Consider the following 25,691-nt stretch of genomic DNA (forward strand, 5'->3'; position numbering starts at 1 on the left):
ACTTTCCTGATTGACTTGCTCAATGCACGAACCTTAAAGTATTCTCTTGGGAGGGTGTATATATTACTTACATTATCAACAGGGGAATATGACTTTATATAGGAATAGAATTCTTCCTTACGTGGATCACCCCATTCCTGTGGCAAATGAAGAGATTAAATGTCAATCACAAACTTCAAGATAATCAATCTTCCAAGTGCTTCAAATGTTAATTAGAGCCAAGGCATCATAATTCGATTCTCCCAACTCCTCAAACACACCTTAAGCACATTTGGATCTCACAACTCCTCAAACACACCTTAAACACATTTGGATCCATGTTATTGTAAAAATTTACTACTACAATTAACAGTTTCGCCACGGGGAAAACATGAAACATAAGTCCCAATGCCTCCACCAAAGTGCACTCTCAGATACAATGTCGTTAACACATCCTCATAGTTATCATCTAAATAAATTTCAGATGGAGAATCCACACCAATGAACGTCATGCCACTTAATATTTTTCAATAAGTTAGACAAACAGATTTTTAAGTAGAGATCTAACCTCCCACTCTGAAGTTGTTAATGGAATAGTTGGATCAAGCATTGTAGTTACAACATCTACAAAAGGAACCCCAGCAACAGCGGCTTTAAACAAATCAGGCCGCATATTAACAACAGCACCGATCAGCAATCCACCTGCACTTCTTCCATTGATACAAAGTTTTTCCTTGGAACAGTACTTCTTGTCTATTAAATACTCCGCACACGCAATGAAATCTGTGAAGGTATTTTTCTTTTTTAACAGTTTCCCATTTTCATACCATTGCCTCCCCATTTCACCACCTCCACGAATGTGAGCAATAGTATAAATGAAACCCCTGTCTAACAAAGACAACCGTGACGCCTTGAAAGTGGGATCAATACATATCTGTTAGGAATATGACATTTGCAGCGTCAGTGAAGAATGGTCAAGCTAAAAGTATTAAACAGCAAATTAAGGGCTATAACCTTGCAGAAAATACAAGAAAGAACAAATCTTCAGGAATTCGAATTCCATATTTGACAAACAGCAGAATTTACATCAATTCAATTAGAAAGCCATGAACTGTTGGTGAACTTTCATTTATACCGAGGACGATATGTCTGCTTTTCTTGTACTCTATTTTAAAGAAGGAAAAAACGAAAGTTTTTGTTCGATAGTATAACAAAGACTTCACATTAAAACCACACGTGAATACCCATAGGCTACATAATCAAGCCATTCTTTAAAAAATTGACATTTTGACTCCTAAATTCATGTGTGCATTGTATTATCAATCTTTTCATATAACAACATTGCATTTTTTACCTGAAATATTTTTCTGCAAAGCGTAGCCTGCTCAAACTTTTGCTCCATTTATACAATGCTCATCCGTACAAAAAGTAATATGATACACAACTTCTCCATCTAAGATCGGCGAAATTCCATAAATGCCAATGTTCAGAAAAAATCAAACACGACTAAGTGCAGTTAACCTAACACGACAAAGAAATATTGACTTTCTTCATTCAAATAAACAAAAAACTGAAGAAAAAAGGAAAAACGTACAGTAGTACTCCACATTTAGTTACACAATAATATATTAAATATTCTTTAATGGATGAAAATGGAAAATTTCTTAATCCCAATCCATGTCGTAACATTATTTAACTGTATTAGCAATTAATCACCTCGTAGGATCCATAACCATAAAGAAGCAATGGATCTGAGCCATCAAGCTTTACAAGATCTTTTCGATAGATTATTGATATAGGTATCTGTATGCCATCTGAAGCAGTAGCCCATTGCCTCTCAGTTACATAATTTGATGCATCAAAGCCTCCCAGTACCTAAATAAGAGAGTGAAATGAACCATTACAACTAATAACGAAATTTCAATAACCATTAGTTGATGATCAAAAAAAGTGAAAAAGTTCCAAAAACGCAAATAACCAAAAGAGTTTACATAAGACTGCTATATCTCTCATATTCCAAGTAAGATATTTCAAAGAGATGACCAAAAAGTTCTATTTTTAAAGATGATCAAAATGTTCTGAACATCAGAAGCATGTAATATGCATGCAAATACTTCTAATCACATCAGTAAGCAACCAAAAATAAGCTAAAAGAATGAAAATTTCAAAAACTTTTATGACATAAAATCGGAGTGAGAACACAGAATATACGTGTGTATCTATTTCTACGTATTAAAAAAAGTAACAATTTCCAAGGCAAGGAGATGATTTCTGAAAAGTACTACTCCCTCTGTCCCAATTTATGTATCATACTTTCCTTTTTAGTCTGTCTCAGAAAGAATGTCATACTTCCTTATTAAGAAACATTTTAATTTTGAAATTCCTACTTTACCCTTAATGAGATAATTTATAGCCACATGTATATTTATGGTTTGCTTTAGACCACACGTTTCAAAAGTCCTCCTTTCTTTCTTAATCTCTATGTTAAGTCAAACACTGCCACATAAATTGAGAAGAAGGGAGTATCACTTTTCTGATGCAATCTTTCAATTTGATGCACAGGGCCTTTGCTTATCTGCATAAACGGTTTCTTTAGTCGCACTTTACTCTTAACTCATTTTGATGAGGGCATTAGAGCAATTTTTTAGATCAAATTCAGAAGCTCGGCCTATAGGCTCATTTTTGGACTATTTTGCTACGTTTTTCTTACATAAATCCTTGTACAATATTTCACCACTCAGTGTCCATGGCAAATACAATCTTTTATTTGATCATACTCGAAACAACTGGAATTTCCAAGAGTAAAAGCATCAAGAGCTACAAATGTTGGGCAGTCATTCAGGTCTTTTCTTTACGCAGATGTCTCAAAACATTTAAAAAGAAAAAAAGAAAAACTATGAAAAATGGAACTGTATGCAGAAAAAGAAGAAGAGAACATAACATAGCAGCAAAGTGCAAGAATGTCCTGCAACTTGAGCATCTAGAGCATGAATTACGAGACCACAAAAGATTAAGGTGATTATGCTTCAGTGGAGAACGTAAAGGATTCTAAAACCTCAGCTAGAACGAAACATAGGTAGATTTTTTGTGAATCCAAGAAAGAGTGAAATTGGAAAAAGTAAGACAACAGGAACAAACATACCACTTCCTTATCATTATGTGCCTGCCATTATCTGTCCAATCTCTAATGAAAAATTGTTTTACTGGAGATATTCTGCCAAGTTAGTATTATACTCAAACAAGGCATTGTTTCATAGTGAATCACCATGTTGTCTAATCTCATTAGCTTTAACGGACTTTTTCTTCGATAAAGTAATATATTTTATCAATGTTTGAGCAAAAACATGCTCGTATACAAGAAGTATACCAAAAAGTAGAAAACCAACAAAAAGAGATGGTTTCCTATAAACGACACCCTATCTCCTAAACATAAAAGAACCTTATGGGTGCACCAAAAGGAAATAAGAGATAAAATACTACTCCTTATATGAACAAAGTTCATCTCTACACCCTCAAAAGCACTCTGATTTCGTTCCCTCCAAACTAACCACAGAAGAGCTAACAGTGCAAAACTCCATGCATGCATCTTCTCCTACTACCATAACTCCAACTGAACATTACCTCTTTCATCATGCCTCGAATCACCCAAAATATACCAAATCAGCCTATAGGCTCCTTTTGGACTATTTTGCTACGTTTTTCTTAAATAGATCCGCGTACAGTATTTCACCACTCAGTGTCCATGGCAAATACAATCTTTTATTTGATCATACTTGAAACAATTGGAATTTCCAAGAGTAAAAGCATCAAGAGCCACAAATGTTGGGCAGTCATTCAGGTCTTTTCTTTAAGCAGATGTCTCAAAACATTTAAAAAGAAAAAAAGAAAAACTATGAAAAATGGAACTGTATGCGGAAAAAGAAGAAGAGAACATAACATAGCAGCAAAATGCAAGAGTGTCCTGCAACTTGAGCATATAAAGCAAGAATTACTAGAGACCACAAAAGATTAAGGTGATTATGCTTCAGTGGAGAACTTAAAGGATTCTAAAACCTCAGCTAGAACGAAACATAAGTTTGTGAATCCAAGAAAGAGTGAAATTGGAAAAAGTAAGACAACAAGAACAAACATACCACTTCCTTATCATTATGTGCTTGCCATTATCTGTCCAATCTCTAATGAAAAATTGCTTTACTGGAGATATTCTGCCAAGTAAGTATTATACTCAAACAAGGCATTGTTTCATAGTGAATCACCATGTTGTCTAATCTCATTAGCTTTAACAGACTTTTTCTTGGATAAAGTAATAAATTTTATCAATATTTGAGCAAAAGTGTTCGTATACAAGAAGTATATCAAAAAGTAGAAAACCAACAAAAAGAGATGGTTTCCTACGAACGACACCCAATCTCCTAAACATAAAAGAACCTTATGGGTGCACCAAAAGGAAATAAGAGATAAAATACTACTCCTTATCTGAACAAAGTTCATCTCTACACCCTCAAAAGCTCTCTGATTTCGTTCCCTCCAAACTAACCACAGAAGAACTAACAGTGCAAAACTCCATGCATGCATCTTCTCTTACTACCATAACTCCAACTGACCATTACCTCTTTCATCGTGCCTCGAATCATCCAAAATATACCAAATCAGCCTATAGGCTCCTTTTTGGACTATTTTGCTACGTTTTTCTTAAATAGATCCGTGTACAGTATTTCACCACTCAGTGTCCATGGAAAATACAATCTTTTATTTGATCATACTCGAAACAATTGGAATTTTCAAGAGTAAAAGCATCACGAGCTACATATGTTGGGCAGTCATTCAGGTCTTTTCTCTAAGCAGATGTCTCAAAACTTTTAAAAGGAAAAAAAGAAAAACTATGAAAAATAAAGCTGTATGCAGAAAAAGAAGAAGAGAGCATAACATAGCAGCAAAGTGCAAGAGCGTCCTGCAACTTAAGCATCTAAAGCACGAATTACGAGAAAACAAAAGATTAAGGTGATTATGCTTCAGTGGAGAACGTAAAGGATTCTAAACCTCAGCTAGAACGAAACATAGATAGATTTTTTGTGAATCCAAGAAAGAGTGAAACTGGAAAAGGTAAGACAACAGGAACAAACATACCACTTGAAAAATTGCTTTACTGGAGATATTCTGCCAAGTTAGTATTATACTCAAACAAGGCATTGTTTCATAGTGAATCACCATGTTGTCTAATCTCATTAGCTTTAACGGACTTTTTTTCGATAAAGTAATAAATTTTATCAATATTTGAGCAAAAACATGCTTGTATACAAGAAGTATACCAAAAAGTAGAAAACCAACAAAAAGAGATGGTTTCCTACGAACGACACCCTATCTCCTAAACATAAAAGAACCTTATGGGTGCACCAAAAGGAAATAAGAGATAAAATACTACTCCTTGTCTGAACAAAGTTCATCTCTACACCCTCAAAAGCTCTCTAATTTCGTTCCCTCAAAACTAACCACAGAAGAGCTAACGGTGCACAACTCCATGCATGCATCTTCTCCTACTACCATAACTCCAACTGACCATTACCTCTTTCATTGTGCCTCGAATCACCCAAAATATACCAAATCATGTAAGAATTTCCCATCATAATCTCGATGCCACCTAGGGGTGGGCATAAAATTCGAAAATAACTCCGAACCGGACCGAACTAATTCGATATTTCGGTATCGGTTTATTCGGTATTTCAGTATAATTCGGTATTAATTTTTCGGTTATTCGGTATTCGGTAAGGTCCTCGATATTGAGGTTCTGATATTTCAATATACCAAAATACTAAATTATTTAAGTATACCTGTGCTTCCTAGTCCTACACTGCCCAGCCCAAAATTTTATCTTTGTCTTTCTTGGCCCAAAATTTCAACTTTGTTATCCCTAACCCAATAAGACTAAGCTCAACGCCCAACGCCCGAACTTTGCCCAGCCCAAAATTTTAACTCTTTCCTTTGTTTCTAATAACGATAGGAATTAGGAATAAGGATCTAGGTTTCTCTCAAAAAACAACCATCGTCTGCGTGTTGTGACTGCCGAGTGCCGACTGTGCGAGTGCGATAGAGATGGTGACTTCACGACCTCGATGCCAATGACTCTCTCCTCTGTGACTACTTGTTTCCTCATTTTTGACCTTCATTCTTCATTCTTCAAGTCTTCAACAGGTTCACAACTTCTTCATTCTTCAATCTTCAGTTTTCATCATTGAATCAATTTAGCATTTGTTTTTCGATGTCGTGCAAAACTTTGGTTGATGCGTCTTTGTATGATGTTGTAATGTTTGTCTTTTGGCTCAAACTTTCGGATGTGTAAGATTGTAATGTTTCATCATTGAAGATGTTCCATTGATAGTTTTTCTGTTTTGAATAAAGAAAAGTCGAAAATAGAACAGAGCCAATAAGTATTGTGTGGAAGAGTCTTAAAAACATCTTCCTATTGTTTTGGCTTTTGTGTGTGTGAGTTCGCATTATTTATATTTCTGGTGCCTTCATCAACTTGCTCTATCCTATATATTTGGATTTTGAAGAAAGAACTTTTACATGATTTGAACTTTGAACATGAAGAGGAAGTAAATGGCTCAGGATCGAAGTTGCAATTCAGTGGTTGCAAATTCACCTTGGACCATTTAGGACATAGTTTTATTTCAATTATCAGTTTACCTTCCCTTCTTTGCTATTCATGGTCCATTTCATTCAAAAAGTGACAATAATAAATAGAATATGAGCTTTGTGAGAATGCACGGGAGAAAAATCTTATTGATCTTCAATTTAATTATAATACAATGTGCCTTATTTATACAATACATATCATACTCCTATTCTATGTGGGACTAGGACTAATTCATATTATTTACATAACTATCTAACACTCCCCCCTCAAGCCGGTGCATACAAATCATATGTACCGAGCTTGTTACATATGTAACTAATACGAGTACCAGTAAGGGACTTGGTGAAAATATCTGCAAGCCGATCGTTCGACTTCACAAACTTTGTAGCAATATCTCCTGAGAGTATCTTTTCTCTGACGAAGTGACAGTCAATCTCAATGTGTTTAGTTCTCTCATGGAATACCGGATTTGATGCAATATGAAGGGTAGCTTGATTATCACAAACAAGTTTCATCTTGCTGATCTCACCAAATTTCAACTCATTAAGCAAATGTTTGATCCAAACTAGCTCCCATGTTGCCACAGCCATTGCTCGATATTCTGCTTCTGCACAAAACCGAGCAACCACATTCTGTTTCTTGCTCTTCCAAGACACCAAATTACCTCCTACTAAAACACAATATCCAGACGTAGAACGTCTATCAAAAGGTGATCCTGCCCAGTCAGCATCTGAGTACCCAACAATTTGCTCATGACCTCGATCTTCAAACAATAATCCTTTGCCTGGAGCTGATTTTATATATCGAAGAATACGAACAACTGCATCTCAATGACTATCACAAGGAGAATCCAGGAACTGACTTACTACACTCATAGAAAAGGAAATGTCAGGTCTAGTCACTGTGAGGTAATTTAATTTACCAACCAGCCGCTTATATCTTGCAGGATCGCTAAGCGGCTCCCCCTGTCCTGGTAGAAGTTTAGAATTCGGATCCATAAGAGTGTCAACAGGCCTACAACCTGTCATTCTTGTCTCCTGAAGAATGTCTAAGGCATACTTCCGTTGTGAGATTACAATACCTGAGCTAGACTGAGCAACCTCAATACCTAGAAAATATTTTAATCTGCCCAGATCCTTAGTCTGAAAGTGCTTAAAGAGATGTTGCTTCAACTTAGCAATACCATCCCGGTCATTGCCGGTAATAACAATATCATCAACACAAACCACCAGATAAATATTGAGATTTGAAGCAGAATGCCGATAAAACACAGAGCGACCAACTTCACTATGAGTCATGCCAAACTCTTGAATAACTGTACTGAACTTACCAAACTAGGCTAGAGGAGACTGCTTTAGACCATAGAGGGACCGGCGCAATCGACATACAAGGCCACTAGACTCCCCCTGAGCAACAAAACCAGGTGGTTGCTCCATATAAACCTCATCCTCAAGGTCACCATGGAGAAAAGCATTCTTAATGTCCAACTGATAAAGAGGCCAATGGCGAATATTAGCCATGGATAGAAAAAGGCGGATTGATGCTATTTTAGCCACGGGAGAGAAAGTATCACTGTAATCGAGCCCAAAAATCTGAGTATACCCTTTGGCAACAAGATGAGCCTTAAATCGATCAACCAGGCCATCTGGACCCACTTTGACTACATACACCCAACGACAACCAACAGTCGATTTACCCGAAGGAAGAGGAACAAGCTCTCAAGTACCACTCATATGTAAAGCAGACATCTCGTCAATCATAGCTTGTCGCCAACCTGGATGAGACAGTGCTTCACCTGTAGACTTAGGGATGGAAACAGAGGACAAAGATGATACAAATGCACAATGGGGTGATGACATACGATAGTAACTTAAACCGACATAATGGGGACTAGGATTAAGTGTGGACCGTATACCTTTCCGTAGTGCAATCGGTTGACTAAGAGGAGAAAGGTCCGCAGTATTAGCAGGGTCAGGTGCAGGACGTGAATCAGTTGGGCCTGATGCTGGGCGCGGATGACGATGATAAGTCAGGAGTGGTGAAACTGTAGAATGTTGAACTGGACTAGGTGGCGAAACTGGAGCTATAGGTGGTGGAGCTGCAACTGGAGCTGTAGGCGGTGAAGCTGGAGTTATAGAGGAAGATGAATGGGAGATAGTGACTAAATCTCCAAAAGATGGAACTGGTAGCACCTCAGAAATATCTAAGTGATTACCTGGACCTGTGAAGTATGATTGGGTTTCAAAGAAGGTAACATCAGCAGACATAAGGTATCGCTGAAGGTTAGGAGAATAGTATCGATATCCCTTTTGCGTTATCGAGTAACCCAAACATATGCCCTTAAAAGCACGAGGAGCTAACTTATCTTTTCCTGGAATAAGGTTATGAACAAAACACGTGCTCCCAAAGACACATGGTGGAAGAGAGAACAAAGGTAAGTGGGGAAACAAGACAGAGAATGGAACTTGATTCTGGATGGCTGAAGATGGCATACGATTAATAAGATAACAAGATGTAAGAACTGCATCCCCCCAAAAACGCAACGGAACATGAGATTGTATGAGTAGGGTACGAGCTGTTTCAATAAGATGTCTATTATTTCTTTCAGCTACCCCATTTTGTTGGGATGTGTACAGACAAGATGTTTGATGAATAATCCCATGATAGTTCATAAACTGTTGAAATGGGGAAGACAAATACTCTAGGGCATTATCACTACGAAATGTGCGGATAGAAACCCCAAACTGATTTTGAATTTCAGCGTGGAAGGTCTGGAAAATAGAAAACAACTCAGATCGATTTTTCATCAAAAATATCCAAGTGCACCTGGAATAATCATCAATGAAATTGACAAAGTAGCGGAATCCCAAGGTATAACTAACCCGACTAGGACCCCAAACATCTGAATTGACTAAAGTAAAAGGTGACTCTGCTCGATTACCAAGACACCGAGGGAAATGGGAGCGGGTATGCTTACCGAGCTAACATGACTCACACTCTAGATTGGACAAGTGAGATAAGCCAGGTACCATTTTTTGAAGTTTTGACAAACTGGGATGTCCCAACCGTTTATGTAATAAATCTGGTGAATCAGTAACAGGACAAGTTGTCGAAAAAAGACAAGATGTGAGTTCATGTGATTTTGCAAGGATAACGTAATAAAATCCATCCGATTCACGCCCGGTACCAATGATCCGCCCTGTATTGCGTTCCTATATAAAAACAAGGTCATCAAGAAATAAAACAGAGCATTTAAGTGATTTGGCTAAGCGGCTAACGGCTATGAGATTAAAAGGACTACCGGGAACATAAAGAACTGAATCTAAAGGTAAGGAAGGAAGTGGACTTGCTTGGGTCGGAACCTTCGCCGGAAAAGTTTCTGTTGCCGACGCATGGAGGCGCGTGGCAGCTTTTCTGCCGGAGAAATTTTCAAGGGTTGGTCGGCAGAGGGTGATCTACCTCGTGGTGGTGTTGGTTTTTGCACAACACCGACAGAAAGTAACTTTCACGTAGACAGGCCTTAGGTCACCGGAAAAATTGCACGATGACTAAGTTCTTTCTTCCCGGTTAACGCTGGAATAACGCACAGCGATCTTTTCTCACTAATGCTCTGATACCATGTGAGAATGCACGGGAGAAAAATCTTATTGATCTTCAATTATAATACAATGTTCCCTATTTATACAATACATATCATACTCTTATTCTATGTGGGACTAGGACTAATTCATATTATTTACATAATTATCTAACAAGCTTGTTCAACACAATTCTTATTTTTCTATTTAAACTCAACTCTAGTCTCAATTTGTGTTTGTATCTGTTTTAATTTTGTATAGATGGCGGATGAAAGTAGAGTAAGTGATGCTGGTTCAACTGAAAGCCTACCTATTACTGAAGATAGCAATCTCACACAATTGATACTCAAGATTCTAAGAAAGAAAAGCCATAGATCTTAGATCCATTGTTTGGAATCATTTTGATAAATTTGAGGAAAATGGGGTCGGTAAAGCGAGGTGTAGATATTGTAAGCAAGCTTATGCTGATATTCATCCAGGAATGGAACAACAAGAATGAGAAATCATTTAATTAGATGCAAAGAATACCCCCTAACATTGATAAAGATAATAGTCAAACAAGGATAAACTTTCAATCTTGCCAAAAGGATGGAGGATCGCTTTGGAAATTTGATCAAGAAGTGGTTAGAAGGGCTTTAATTGAGATGATAGTTCTTGATGAATTACTATTTAGCTTTGTAGAAAAGGAAGACTTTATGAAGTTTATGAGAATAGCTCAACCACTATTTCGTCTTCCTTCTCGTAGAACAATAACAAGGGATTGTTATGAAGTTTACGGTGAATTGAAGCAAAATCTAAGGTCTTTTAGAGAAGCACAACCAAAAATTTGCTTCACAACAGACACATGGACTTCATTGCAAAGAATAAATTATATGTGTTTGACAGCCCACTTCATTGACAGGGATTGAAAGTTGCAGAAAAGAATACTAAATTTTTGCCATATCACTAGTTATAAGGGTGAAGAGATGGCTAAAGCTATTTGTAATTGTTTGCTTGAATGGAAATTAGACAAGGTGTTCACTATTACCGTGGACAATGCTTCTTCAAATGATGTCACAATCATAGAATTGTCTAAAAAGTTAGATATGTGGAAAATTAATATGATGAGTGGTAAGCATCTTCATGTGAGATGCATGACTCATATACTTAATCTAATTATGCAAGAAGGTTTGAAAGAAATTGCTGTTTCTGTCACACATGTTAGAAATAATGTGAGGTATGTGAGATCATCGCCTGCAAGGACCTTAAAGTTTAAACAGTGTTGTACACATGTAAAGGTAGAATGTACCAAAATATTGTGTTTGGATGTTCCTACTAGGTGGAATTCCATCTATTTGATGTTGGATACGGAGCAAAACTTTGAAAAGGCCTTTTACAAGTTTCATCTTTTTTATGATGGATTTTCTGTCTATCTTTGTTCTCATCTTTGTGAAGACGGTAGTAGTGCAGGTCCTCTTGAATCTGATGATTGGGTGAATGCGAGGAACATGATAAAGTTTCTTAAGTTGGTGGAAAACACATGCTCCTAGATTTCCTATTCTTTCAGAGTTGCCTCGTGATGTGTTGGCCATTCCAATTTCTAGTGTGGCGTCGGAATGTGCGTTCAGCACCGGTGGCCGCATTCTTGATTCATTTAGGAGTTCATTGACTCCTAAATGCGTGCAAGCTCTTGTTTGTATTCAAGATTGGCTTAGAGAAGAGAAGAATTTTATTAGTGTTGAAGAAAGTGTGAGTATCTTGAGGAACTTGAACTTGGTAAGCTTTAATAATTTGTTTGTGTTTTAGTTCAAAATAATATATTCCACTTGTTTATGTTGTATGACATATTTGGTCGAATTATCTTTAGATATGGAAAATAATGGAAGCATTACTAGCATTGTTGATGTATAGTTGCAACTTGAGTGGTAAGTTTAATACTCTATTTGTTTGGTGATATACTTTTGTAGTTTTGTTCTTTTATCATCAAAAAATTATATTCTAACTTATCATTTTATCTTATTTTTTGTTAGGTTCAAGTTCAATCATGCTCCGTGCTCCTAAAGTGCGCTCACATGTTTGGAACACTTTGAGGTGGTACAAGATAACGAAGAAGTTCGCAAAGTAGAGTGCAAGCCATGTGGTCGAGTCTTTAATGTTCATCCAAAGAGGGATGGCACATATGGTTTAAGGAAGCATGTCAGGGGTTGTCTTGAGCGTCTTCCAGAAATTCGTATTTAAGTTGATTTGAGACAAGTTGTGTTATTTTGAATTTATTAGACTTATATAAACTTAATGTGTTAGTTTATTAGACAATTTGCTCTTATTGTCAGTAGTAAGCATTAGCACTTGACTGCCTTGTTGGCTTGTGATATTTGTTATGTTGTTGACTGCCTTGTTGGCATGTTAGTTGTTGCCATTAAGTTTATTTGTTGTGCTGCTCTTTATGTGTTGGCAGTGGTATTTGTTAACTGGCAGTGGTATTAAGTTTTTGTCTGGCAGATGTTTGGTCGGAGCCGTTGTACTGCTGTAGTTTACTAGTTTACTAGTTTACTAGTTTAGCTGTTTAGTTGCAGGGAAAGCCTTCTTAGTTTAGTCGTTGGCAGATGTAGTTTACTGGCAGTGGTATTATTAGTTTAGTGAGTTCATAAACTCCGTGCCCAGTCAAATAGGTTCACACAAATTGAAACGCAGGGAGTACAAGTTAACAGATAGTAAGACTGTGTTTGATGTAAAAGGTGTGCTCATAAACAAAAACAAAATTTAGAAGAGGCAAGTCTATAATGAGTAAATACATTAGACGCATAATAAAACCAACTCGATTTACCATCACAAGTCAGTAATCACTCATGTAACTCACCGTCTCAATCTTCTTCAGCACCGAAACCCCTGTGTCCATATCATAGTCATATACAGAAAGCGGGGTTCTCATTGAGCTATAAGAAAACCTGAGTACGCTGGATTCGAATTCTGATTCTAATGGATCCGCAGAGAAAACAGGATCAACAAAATCAACAGCACGACCACCTTGAAGTCTTTCTAGTGGCTCTCCAACAGCAGGAAGGCGATATACAGTTATTCTAGGTAGACCATTTTCACGTTCATGAACAGCAAGATGGTCCGTAAAAAGTTGTATGTCCTGGAGCTTGACACTGCACGACAACCAAATTTAATGAGCAATAATCATGAAATTGCACTATAATACTTTTTACTTGAAAAATAGAGCATGAAGAAGTGGAATATCTTTTCCAACCCCTTTGCACATTTCCTATGGTTTGAAATTTACAAAAGGACTTTGCCCAGGTTTGTTAAGTTAGTGGAAATCTAAGCTCAACAGATATAAAATGACTTTTGGGGAGCTTTGGATAGGCAGGGATGTGCCTAAATTAGGTATCAGGTTGTAACGACGTAAAGTTGGATAGAGCTTTGGTGATGCTACAGAAGACGGCAAAATAAGCATTCATAGCAGGTTTCCGGGGCAGATGCAGGGAAAGAAACTATAGACCTTTGTTTTCTTATTGGCACTTCTTGAGGAGTAATAGCGGCCAATCAAGCACCAAAAATATGCTAGAATTGATAAGATAGTGGAAATTGCATAAAAGAATCAAAGTTCTGCTCACTCCTGGAATTCATAGATCAAACCAAATACAAAAGAGCATATCAGATGGAAGACCTTTTGAGATTTCGAGCAAACTGAAAGCACACGATGATATTGCCTCTTTTGAGATTTTAGTCTGTTTTGAAAAGAATACCTCTTTCTATATTTAGTAACTCTTTTAAGTCCAACATTCCACATGCATATTTAAGACCACAAGATTAAAGGATATTTTGGTACATTATACACATCTTTACTTTAAGACCACAAGATTTAAAAGTTTTTCTTACTTTTCTTAAACTCCATCTGAGTCAAACTAAGACACATAAATTGAAATAGAGGAAGTAGAAGATATTTACAGTATTTCCATGGTTCAGTAGAGCTCACTAAGCTTATCTAATTATCATGGTAAGAACTAAGAAAGAACAAGTAAAAAGAAAAAACATACAAATTGACAATTAGAACTCAACAATTCCTGGAAGTTGTTTTGAAATGTCAACAAACTGGTCATCTTTCTAAAAATTACCTTGGACGGTGAGGAAGGAGAACAGTGGTAGCAGATATATTTTCCACAGGGCATGCAAGTAATTCTGAATTAAAACATTCATCACTTCTCCTCTGGATGAAGAAATGGTCTCCACGATGACTAGCTGATGTGTCAATGCCAGTCATACGTGGTGTTAATACCAACAAATTATTTTCAGGTTTTGAAGTGTCTAGATAAAAGACAAATCTTGTATTTTTACTCTCGGATGCAACAAATAAATATTTCTTGCTCTCGGATGCCTGAAGATCCAAAGAAAATGTCTCGTCCTTTTCATGATAAAGGCAAGAGTCATCTGACTGGTTAGTTCCCAATTTATGCAACCAGGCCTGTCAAAACTAATATAAATCAGGAGAAAGAATACCTGGATAAGCAAAATTAAGATGAATTCCAATCAGACGAATCCATAAAGCTGGTTATAAAGCCAACAGAAAAGATTTATCAAGTAGAACATTGATGGAGGTTGAGGTAGTTATTTCTGGCAAACAGAAAAAACATAAGTTTTACATCTCACCAAGATAAGCAAGCCAAACAAAAACAATATACTGTCAATGATTTTAGCAACACTGTTAGATCTTTTCAATCAACTTTCTCTAAATAAGAATCCCTTTTTTGATGGATAACTAGCTTCTATTTTGACAACAATAGATATCATTGTTAGCTCAAGAGATTTAACCAAACTAAACAACAATCATGGAGCATAAAAACAATATCATTATCAAAAATTATACCAGCCGAAAGTTGGGAACTGGATGTTACTGAAGGAATAAATCACTTAGTATTTCCTAAGGGTCCAAGATGAAATCAAAACCTTGTCTGGTCGAAGGATCCCATCCATTGTGATGTAAACTAAGGCTTCATCACCTGCCCATTCAAGATATGATGTAATGGCACCAACCAGAGGTTTCCCAACCAAAATTCCTGACTCTGCATTGATAACATAAACAGTGTATATCTCATCTCCTTTGGTGTCCTCTGCATATGCAACTAACTTGTTATTTGGACTGACCTGAAGAGAGGAAAATTACTATGAAATAAGATAAGAAGCTATAAAGCAACAATAGACAAGGAATAGCTATAAACATCTGCACAAAAGACATGTTCTTACTTTGAAACTACCAATGCTGTAGTATGTGTGCTCTAGCACTTTGACATTCTCATCCAAGATGATATGCTCTGGAGGAGCATCAGGTCCAGTTGGCATTGTATCATAAACAGATGTTGGAGCTGTACTTGTAGGCACATAGCATCTACAGTGTTGGACATATTCCTTACCCTCCAAGTTCCTCCTGTAGTAGTAGTATGGTCCTCTCCGTGATGGTGCAGATATGTCATCTTCTTTAATTCTTCCTCTTATCTCAGTATAAATACGATCCTCTAATTGTTTGGTCCCTAGAACGTGATCAAACCATTTATAATCCCTTTCCCAAGCAATTGAGAATGACTTGATGAAAGAATAAAGAAACATTGAGAACAAATGAACCAAACAAATGTTTTGACATGAAGGCAAGTATGCAACAAAAAGAATTATGTTCTTTTTAAATATAAATTATTGCATATCAGCTAGATAAAAATGGCTAGATGCAAAGTTATCTTTCAGAGAACTTCAAAAGTGTGTACAATGAAAATAAAATAACAAAGTAAAGACCAGTAGAATTTCCTCAAGCTTCAAACTTTAGCTCTTTTCAAAATATGTAAGGATTACAATGACATTCAAACAATCAAATAAAAAAGGATTCCAATGACACTGATAAGAAGCTGGGCAGTTCACAATTCTAGAGACCAGAGTAAGAGAAACACTTTTTTTTCGATCGGTAGCAGAGTAAGGGAAGCATAACCTCAGCCATGTGACATTGTTAGCTGAAGCAGAAGTTATTTGTATCCCCTCCTCCTTTTCAATACCATATCAGCAAATCACTCTCAGTTAGAACTTTTCAGTCTTCCCTTATCTTTTAAAAATACTGCTGCTTCTGGCAAGATCCTTATCTACTTATCAAGACTATATCAACATTACAAGCTAGGAATGCAATACCCCTACCCCGAGTAGGCTTTAAATTTAAGTTGCTCGGACACGGGTGCGGGTGTCCGACACGGGTGCGGATCTAGAGGTCGGATCCTTCGCGATATAAATTTTAAGATTCGGGGATATGAATCCTAGTACGGACATGGGTGCGAGGATCCGGCTAAAAATAATTAAAAATATGTTACGTATAGCTTGTAAAATGTGGATTTTTTTTTATTCTCAAGTTTTAGATAAGCAAAGGATTGAGTTCATAGATAAGGTATGCTATTTTCTTAAAATTTATCATAGTTTTGGTTCTGATTTCGTGAATCAAATTGTATCTCGTCTCGAATTTTTTCGTCCGTTGTCAACAAAGTACCCAAAATTATTTGACCAAATCCGGTACGGATCCCATACCCACACCTATACTAGTGTCGTGTCGACACGGGTGCGACACCTAAGCTGCCGTGTCGGAGCAACTTAGCTTTAAATACTATTGGGATACCATGTTGAACTCCAAACAAGAATTAACTTGAAAAAAAAAAAAAAAATACTTTTCATTTCCTCACAAAGGATATTTTCTCAGGAAAATGACGACATGCCTACACCCTCTTTTTTCTAATATTGAAAAAAGAATTTACACACTATGCTTTTAAAGTTTTTACTTCCACAAAATAATATCAATAGAAGATGGGTATAAGAATTAATTCTACAAAGAGATCATTTATTAACAAATAATGAGTTGGATAGATTATTTAACAAATACAAATGGAATGCAAGAAATGGAGTATTTTAATAGCAAAGTAAGTTCAAATTGGGGAACTCACCTCTAGAATGGAGACCTGCTAGTAATTTTGTCAACTGTCCAACTATAACCGAAGAAGAGAAGAAGTTGTCGCAAAGAAATTTTGACGAACAAGAGGTACTTGGATGCCTAAAGATGTGTGCCATGGACAAAGCCCATGGTCCTCATGGTTACACAATGGGATTCTTTATCAAATGTTGGGATGCGGTGAAGTAGGACTATGGAAGCTTTCTATAATTTCCACTCACATGGAATTTTTGAGAAAAGTTTTAGTGCAACTTATATAGCTTTGATTCGCAAGAAGACAGGAGCGAAGGAGATGAAAGACTTTAGGCCTATAAGCCTAATAAGTAGTGTATACAAATTATTCTCAAAAGTTTTAATAGAAAGACTCAAAAGGGTGATAGATAAATTGGTGGATTCTCAACAGATGGTTTTTTATCAAAGGAAGACAAATAATGGATGCTGATTTAATTGCTAATTAAGTTGTGGACTCTAGAATTAAACAGATGAAGCCAAGAAATCTTTGTAAGTTGGAGAAGGCGTATGACCATGTCAACTGGAATTTCTTGCTGAAGATTCTAGCAAGAATGGGCTTTGGGAAAATATGGATCAAATGGATGGAACATTGTATTTATACTGTCAAATTTTCCATTCTCATAAATAGATCTCCTGAAGTTGTAGATGTTTAAGACAGAGAGATCCCTTGTCTCCTTTTTTTTTCACCTTATGGAAGGTCTGAATAACATGGTCAAGATAACAAAAGTCAATGGGTTGATTAATGGGTTTGAGGTTGCCAAGAATGAAAACATCATCCTGGAAGTAACAAACATTTGCATTATGCTGATGACACCTTAGTTTTTTGTGATGCTGAAGAAACACAGTTGAGGTCTCTGAGAATCATTCTGGTTCTATTTGAAGGCATGTCTAGACTGCATATCAATTGGAGAAAAAGCTTCTTATACTCTCTCAATGAAGTACTTGACATGGAGCAATTGGCATTGATCTTGGGAGAAGTAGGATCCTTGCCTACTATTTATCTAGGAATGCCCTTGGGTGAAAAAATTTAGATCCAAGGAGATATGGAACAATGTAATTAAAAAATGTGAAAAGAAACTGTCCAGGTGGAAATCTCAATATTTGTACCTTGGGGGTAGACTCACCCTTATAAATTCAATTTTAGATGCACTCCCAACTTATATGATGTCTCTCTTCCCCATTTCTTCTACGGTTATTCAGAGACTTGACAAGACTTGACAAACACAGAAGGAATTTCTTATGGCAAAAAATGTTCTCTCTAACTTTTCTCTCCGACTTGGAAAATGGGCCTTTTCTCTCTACTCACCACTGAAACTCTCTCCGGTGAGCTTTATTCCGACAATTTTTTTCTTCATTATGGGGGACAAAACTTTCTTTATTTCAGGGAAAAATCTTTTGAACTTATCAACAACGGGGATGCTTAGTTTATGCTCATAGAAAGAAGCAACTGATTCACTATCATAATTAATAGAGATGATAGCAAAGGGGGAAGGGGGAAGGGGGTTTCTACAGAAGATGGGGAAGAACACAACAACAATTTCTTTACAGAGTCTACCAAAATTACAACATTTATGGCATATTCCTAAGAGTTGAGGTATGGCAGGGAGAAAAAAAGAACGCAGTGATTATCCCAGAAGCTAAATACAACAGTGGCTGGTCCGACATAGCTCAGAACAACCTCCGTTTTCTCGGCAACTTCGAGAATCAAAGAACATTACATCCACCAGTTCCATTACTCAGGTCTTATTTTGAAGCAGCAAAGATAGAAAGTTGGCCGGAGATCTTGATCCCTACATCGAAGGCTAAGGACAACGCACACCCGCTCGGCAGAAGTTTAATCGGTACCTTCAATGATCTATTCAACATCAGCCCTAACACAGACACCACACACAAGTGGTTTCTAAATAGATGGAATATCACTCCTGAACTAGGAGTAACACCTATGGACCACAATCGCTTCCTCTTCGAGTTTCCATCCAGAAGGAGGCTGCACGAACCATTGCGGGGAATTGATTCTGGAATGGAAGACATCTCTCAACCATAGGCACAAACTTGACTGGTAGCAAGCCGGAATCTATTTGGGTAAAGATCTTTGGTATTCCTCTTCATGCATGGACACCAGAGAATTTCATTTCAAAAATATTGGTGATAGATGTGGGGGATTCATAGGGGGTGATGAGAACACAAAAAACAGAAATCATTTTTCCTAGGCTCGAATCTGCGTCAAAAATTCCGGCAGAAAACTTCCGACGACTTTGGAGCTTGACCTGCAGAGTTGGAGATTTGAAACCTCGATTTTGGCGGAGGACCGACGCCGACCAACCCCAAAACCCATCAATCTTTACACAACACCTTTTGCAGCAGAGAAGCAGGTAGATGTCGTCTTGGTACCATCGAATCCTGCACCAAAAAGCAGCACAGTGCCAGAATCCAAAAATGTGCAAGTGAGGGGCCCAGCTTTAATTATTAAAGAGCCGGTCAAACCAGCTCCAACAGGAACCCAAACTTTTAAAAAGACTTGGGCCAAATGAAAAGGGAAAGGAATTAAAAAAAGTGGGCCAGGCCAACAGTTACTACTCTAGCGGCCAAAAAAGGGGAAGAATCATGTTGGGCCTAAACATAACACTCTCCGGGATGCTGCGGGCTATAAACATGACCCATGTACTTATAAAGCCTTTTTGTTAGAACTACGAAATTCCTTCGATCCTCTCTCAGTTGAAATACAGGCTTCCACTTCCATTGCTCATGAAGAAAACGACAATGTTTCCCACTTTCAATTCGACGCCGACGATGAAGCAGACCCATCTCGGTTCCATCTATTCCAAAAATGCTCCAATTTCCGAACACCCCAATGGCCAGTGATTCGGAATCCGACCTCTCCAATAACTCTCTCAATGAATTTCTTCCCCTACCTTGGCACGATAGAGAAAACTTAAGCATGCAATTGGTGGATGAACCTTCTGTGGTTGATACTTCAAAATGGACAAAAATTACAATGCTAAAAGCATACAAAGCACTGGGAATTAATGCAGTAGACTTTGAGCGTGATATATTGGGGATTGTCTTAAGGATGGACGAAAGAAGGAAAATGCAGATCCATCTACAACCTGAGTCACCTTCTAGTTCTAAAAAAGGAAAGTCCAAAGGGGAAATGGAACTCAACAAATTGAAATGGGGTCTACCGGAGGGCAGCGGTAGGAGGGCAGCGGTAGCAGAAAAACCAGGGGCAGGTCTCAAAAAGCTCATTCCAAATGAAGGTATAAATCCTTAGTTGGAATGTGTAGGGTCTACATGATAAGAAAAAAAGTACTTTGGAACTATATTACTCGGACTCTTCAAAAATGTTGTTGGATGCGTGTCGGATCCTCCAAATTTAGTGCATTTTTGAAGGATCCGACACGGGTGCGGCAGCTAGGGGTGTTCAAAACGAAAACCGAACCGAAACCGAAGCTTAATGGCTTATTGGTATTGGGTTAACGGTTTAACGGATGGGGAACGGATTAAAATTTTTTTATTAACGGCTTATCGGTTTGGGGGCGGATTATTCAATTTTCTTAACGGATAATCCGTTAACCCGTTAAAAAAAAAATATATATATATATATATATATATATATATATATATATATAATTTATTTTTATCCATATTACTGCTTTGGACAATTGTACGAAGTGCAAAGTAAATTGTACTGATTGCTTGGAAGTATCTAATTGGCCATTGAGTCTCCTCCCTACTGGAGACCAATAATCAGTATTAAACTATTAACATTTACACTTTAGAAACCTTAGCATCTAAACCTAGCAGCCAACCCTTTCGCATCTCCCTCTCCCTCTCCCTCTCCCTCTCCCTCTCCCTCTCGCCGTCTCGCCTCTCCCTCTCGGCTTTCGCCGACTCGCCTGCCTTTTCAATACTTAAACTGGTACTAATTGGTACAAGTTTGAATTAGAAACATAAGGTCTTGAACTAATTTTCAAAATAAAGGTGGCTAACCGGGCTGCCTTTTCAAATTTCAATGAATAGCTTCATCAGTGACGTTACCTTCCTATGTCAAGAAATTCTCAAACAACAACCACACACACACGCATAGCCAGCAGAGCAAGGAAGAAGGAAAGAGGAAGTCAAAAAATGTATGGCCATGTTTTGCAAGTTAAAGATGCATAATCTATTCTAATCATTCTTTTCTTCACTTCAATTGAAAATCAGGTTGATATTCAGTTAAAGGATGTTATAACACAAGCCTGGATAATATTTGAGTTGATAAATATTTGGTTGATATTAAGTTAAAGAATGAAGTTTTTCTATATAAGTTGATAAATAGGGATAGTTTTTCCATTACTTATTAGCAAGATCTTTAACTGAATTTTCTCAAACTAACTATTGTTTATGTCTTACTTATTTGGATTGAAGGGATGTGTTGAACTAGTGACATTAAGTTCAATCTTAACCAAGTTGTGATTTTTGTTTTTTAACTGTTTGTCATCTTCTTAAACAGTAAGAAATCTGTTCAAATGATATTGTTGGTGTTGCACTTCTCAGTCCCTTACCATCCACTTGAATGTAGTATGAGAAAATAAAAGAAGTATCGTCTGTTTATTTTCCAATAAGGTATTTCGCTCAAAGTAATCTTTCATCATGGGTACAGTGATGGATCTCTATAGATTACTTCTCTTTTGATATCCAGTATTTGACTCTAGTAATATGGCCTCATGATGTAATTTAGTTGATATATATGTATGAGAAATGTTGACTATATTGTTGTCTCGAGGATGTACTCCCCAACACTATGTTGAAGTATGTTAAGTTTCAATCAACTGAAACTAAACCGATAACCGCTCGATAACCGCCCGATAATAGCTAAACCGATACCAATCCGCCCGATATCTTATCGGGTGGCTAGCGGATTAATACATTTAAAAACCGATAACCGATAAGCCAAATCGTTAAGAGTAAATAACTGCTCGATCCGCCCGTTAAGCAGCCCTAGCGGCAGCACTTTTGGAGAGTCCGAGCAACATAGCTTTGGAATCCCTTTTAAGGAAATGGAGGGTGAATTTTTTTTGCCTACAGATAACTAAAATTGAAGACTGGTGCATCCCATGGATTAGACAAATTTGGGAAATAGATGGGTCTCATGGGCTGAACTCAAAGCATGGGGAAGCAAAGGAGGAATAATTATCATGTGGGATAGAAGAACCTGGCAATGTGTTGACACCCAAGCTGGAACTTACTCAATTTCATGCAGATTTGAAAGCCTCGCAGAAGACTTCAAATGGGTATTTACAGGTGTATATGGCTCTCATACCAACTCAGAAAGAAATGTACTTTGGCTTGAATTGGCATCAATCAAGGGTCTTTGGTCCGATAATTGGGTAATTGGAGGTGACTTCAATGTTTGTAGATATGAAACTGAAAGGCTCAATTGCACAAGGAGATCCAGGGCAATGAAGAACTTTTCAGATCTAATCTCAAACCTGAAATTGATTGATCTCCCATTACAGGGGCGCAGTACACATGGTCAAGAGGAGAGAACCAAGCTTCCAGAATTGACAGATTTTTAATCTCTAATGAACGGAGTGATGTGTTCAAAGATGTAAAGCAGAGTGCAATGGCTAGGGTAATCTCAGATCATACACCTATTATATTTGAATGTGGAGACTAGGAAGCCACATCCTCATATTTCAAGTTTGAAAATATGTGGCTTCAATCTGAAGGCTTTTTGGAGATGGTCAATGACTGGTGGCTCTCATACACAGTCAGGGGTACACCAGATTACATTTTGGTTCAGAAACTAAGGCTCTTAAAGAAAGACATCATAATATGGAATAGGGAGGTTTATGGAAAGGTAGATACCAAGAGGACCAGGGCTCTTGAGGATTTGATTCTCCTCGACCAAGCTGCAGATCAGAGGCCTCTGACTACAGAGAAAAAGCTGAAAACTTTCAACCTGAAATTAGAATTGCAACAGATTGCATTGGCAGAGGAAATATCCTGGAGACAAAAATCCAGGAGTCTATGGTTAAGAGAATGAGACAAAAACACTAAATACTTCCAGAGAATTGCGACCACTCACAGAAGGAACAACTCTATTGACAGACTCAAAGTGGGGGAAGAACTAATTGAAGACAAAGTGCTGATCAAACAAGAAATCTTGGAGTTTCATCAGCAACTTTATGAGGAAAGGGAACCCCGGAGACCTACAGCGAATTTTGAAGGGCTATCTACACTTACTTCACAAGAAAGTGAAGAACTAGAGCTTACGTTTGATGAAGAAGAGGTCCTTGCCTCTTTGAAATCTTGCGCCCCAGACAAATCTCCTGGCCTTGATGGGTATACCATGGCTTTTTTCCAGAAGACATGGGATTTCATCAAGACAGATGTTATGGCTGCTCTGAATCATTTTCATATGCATGGACATATGGTGAGATGTTGCAATGCTTCTTTTATTGCACTTATTCCAAAAAAGAAAGGAGCAATGGAGGATTACAGGCCAATCAGTCTAATTGGTAGTGTGTACAAACTAACAGCCAAGGTACTGGCTGAGAGATTAAAGAAGGTCATTGGCAAGTTGATCTCTGGCCAAAAAAGTGCATTCATCAAGAAAGGCAGATCACTGATGCATCCCTAATAGTTAATGAGGTCCTGGACTGAAAAATTAAAAGTGGTGAATCTGGCATTTTGTGCAAACTAGATATTGAGAAAGCATTTGATCAGTTAAACTGGTCTTTTCTTACCAGCCTGCTAAAGAAGATGGACTTTTGGAGACAGATGGATAATGTGGATTCAATTTTGTATTTCAACAGTCAAATTCTCAATCCTAGTCAACAGAAGTCTTGTCGGGTTCTTTTCCCCTCAGAAAGGTCTAAGGCAGGGAGATCCAATTTCCCCTTTCTTATTGAAGACTGGTAGAAGAGCAAAAGAACTAGAATGGATACAAAGTTTCCAGGTTGGCAGAAATCCCACAAGCTCAGTCAATGTATCACACCTGCTATATGCAGATGATACATTAATATTCTGTGGTGCTGAGAGATCACAGGTTACTCAACTTGACCTCACTCTTCTACTTTTCGAAGCACTATCTGGGCTACACATAAACATGTTGAAGAGTATTATGTATAACTTATAGCAAACTTTTCTACTGGAATTACTTTTATTTATGCCGCCAACGAAAGGGTCTGCTTGGATGGAGACATTTAGAATTAAGAGGGGTTTAAAATTTATATGGTCCATCTGGATGGAGGTATTGGTAGGGAATTTCAAATTTGTGAATTTCAAAATTTCAAATATTTTCAAGGGTCACAAACGATGGGTTGGGTTATATTCTTTCCCTTAAAACCGAGAAATTGCCGAGGGTGTCAACTCGGCAGATAATGGACCGACCCCTCTCCTCGTTTAAATACCAGATTGCTTTCTGTTGCAGGGTTTGGACCCATGAATTGCACCTAGCCCGATCATCACAAGCTACGCTTGCATCACGAGACCAAAGGCCTTGCGGCAGGATGGATTGAATTATATTGTGATTTCGGTTTGCATTTTAAATCCAAATTTAATTAGGTAACATCCAAAGTACTAAAAAGGATTTAATCCTACCAATTTGAAATACGTAGGACCAAATGCATCCATCCAAATGAATCCTATTTGGATCTCAAGGCATCTTTGGTATATTCCATGGAACTAATGTTTGATACACATTGCAATTCCATGAGCTAAAATATTCAAAGAAGTAAGGAAATGTATGATGAATTTATTTTAAGAAAGGAATACGGACGCACCAGACATTACAGAATCAGTGTAAGCATTTTCTTGGTGGAGATAAGAGAGGACCTCTGGGTCAGAGCGAGAGTCGTCGCGGAGCCAGTAGTAGTTGTCCACTCTAACGTCCCCGAACATCTCCATTTCGTGCCTCACTTTCTTCGCCGACGGCATGGTCTTTGCCATGGCTCGCTGAGAGAATGGGGAACAAGATCTGGAATGGAATGGAATTGACAGCTTAGTCCTAGTAGTGATAGCCGGAGTAGAAACCAACACTAAAAACAATGCTCGCCCGACGCACTGAATCATTCAAAGTGACGTTTTGGTTTGGTGACTTTTTTTAGCATAGAATTGCGTTTTAATACCAAGAGTGATGGATGATATAGCATTTGTAAATGGGAAAAGGGCCAACAATGCCCCTCAACCTCAACTGTTGAAAATAATAAAGTAATTTTGTCCTTATTTTGAATTAGAGCCAAATATGGTCTTATCATCAGTAGGATTAGTTTAAATTTGCCTCTCAACTATACAAAATAAAATATATTTGCCCTCCATTTGACCTTGGTCCCAATATGCCCTTATCATAAGTGGCCTAGCTCATATTTGCCCCTCAAAACTAACAAAATTTATTTTTTCCGATCAACCCTTTTATTTTAGGGTCCAAATTTTATTTGACTTCTATTTTTTTTTAAACAAGAGGAATAAAATAAAATAAAATAAAATAAAAAGAACTAGTAAAAATAAATTTGAAAATATACGTTAAAAGCAGTAAACATTTTATTTTGCTCAT

At 37.5% G+C, this 25,691-nt stretch overlaps 1 protein-coding gene across 3 annotated transcripts in view; it reads right to left on the minus strand.

Moving 5' to 3' along the window:
* Positions 1 to 25,277, minus strand: part of LOC104116607 (uncharacterized) — a 37,577-nt gene extending 12,300 nt beyond the window's left edge. Inside the window, exons 1-8 of one of the 3 annotated variants that reach the window (XM_009627495.4) lie at positions 24,922 to 25,275; positions 15,415 to 15,698; positions 15,118 to 15,315; positions 14,289 to 14,635; positions 13,028 to 13,319; positions 1,696 to 1,854; positions 548 to 913; positions 72 to 137 (exon numbers count right to left, since the gene is read on the minus strand). In XM_009627495.4, coding sequence (XP_009625790.1) covers positions 72 to 137; positions 548 to 913; positions 1,696 to 1,854; positions 13,028 to 13,319; positions 14,289 to 14,635; positions 15,118 to 15,315; positions 15,415 to 15,698; positions 24,922 to 25,210 — 2,001 coding nt within the window. In that variant the 5' untranslated portion in view covers positions 25,211 to 25,275. Of the gene's footprint in view, positions 1 to 71; positions 138 to 547; positions 914 to 1,695; positions 1,855 to 13,027; positions 13,320 to 14,288; positions 14,636 to 15,117; positions 15,316 to 15,414; positions 15,699 to 17,135; positions 18,598 to 24,921 lie in introns of those variants that run through there. The other 2 variants (XM_009627494.4, XM_070199835.1) reach the window with 2 other exon arrangements.
* Between the last annotated feature and the right edge of the window lie 414 nt (positions 25,278 to 25,691).

Source organism: Nicotiana tomentosiformis, chromosome 4, assembly GCF_000390325.3.
Source record: "Nicotiana tomentosiformis chromosome 4, ASM39032v3, whole genome shotgun sequence".
Lineage (NCBI taxonomy): Eukaryota > Viridiplantae > Streptophyta > Magnoliopsida > Solanales > Solanaceae > Nicotiana > Nicotiana tomentosiformis.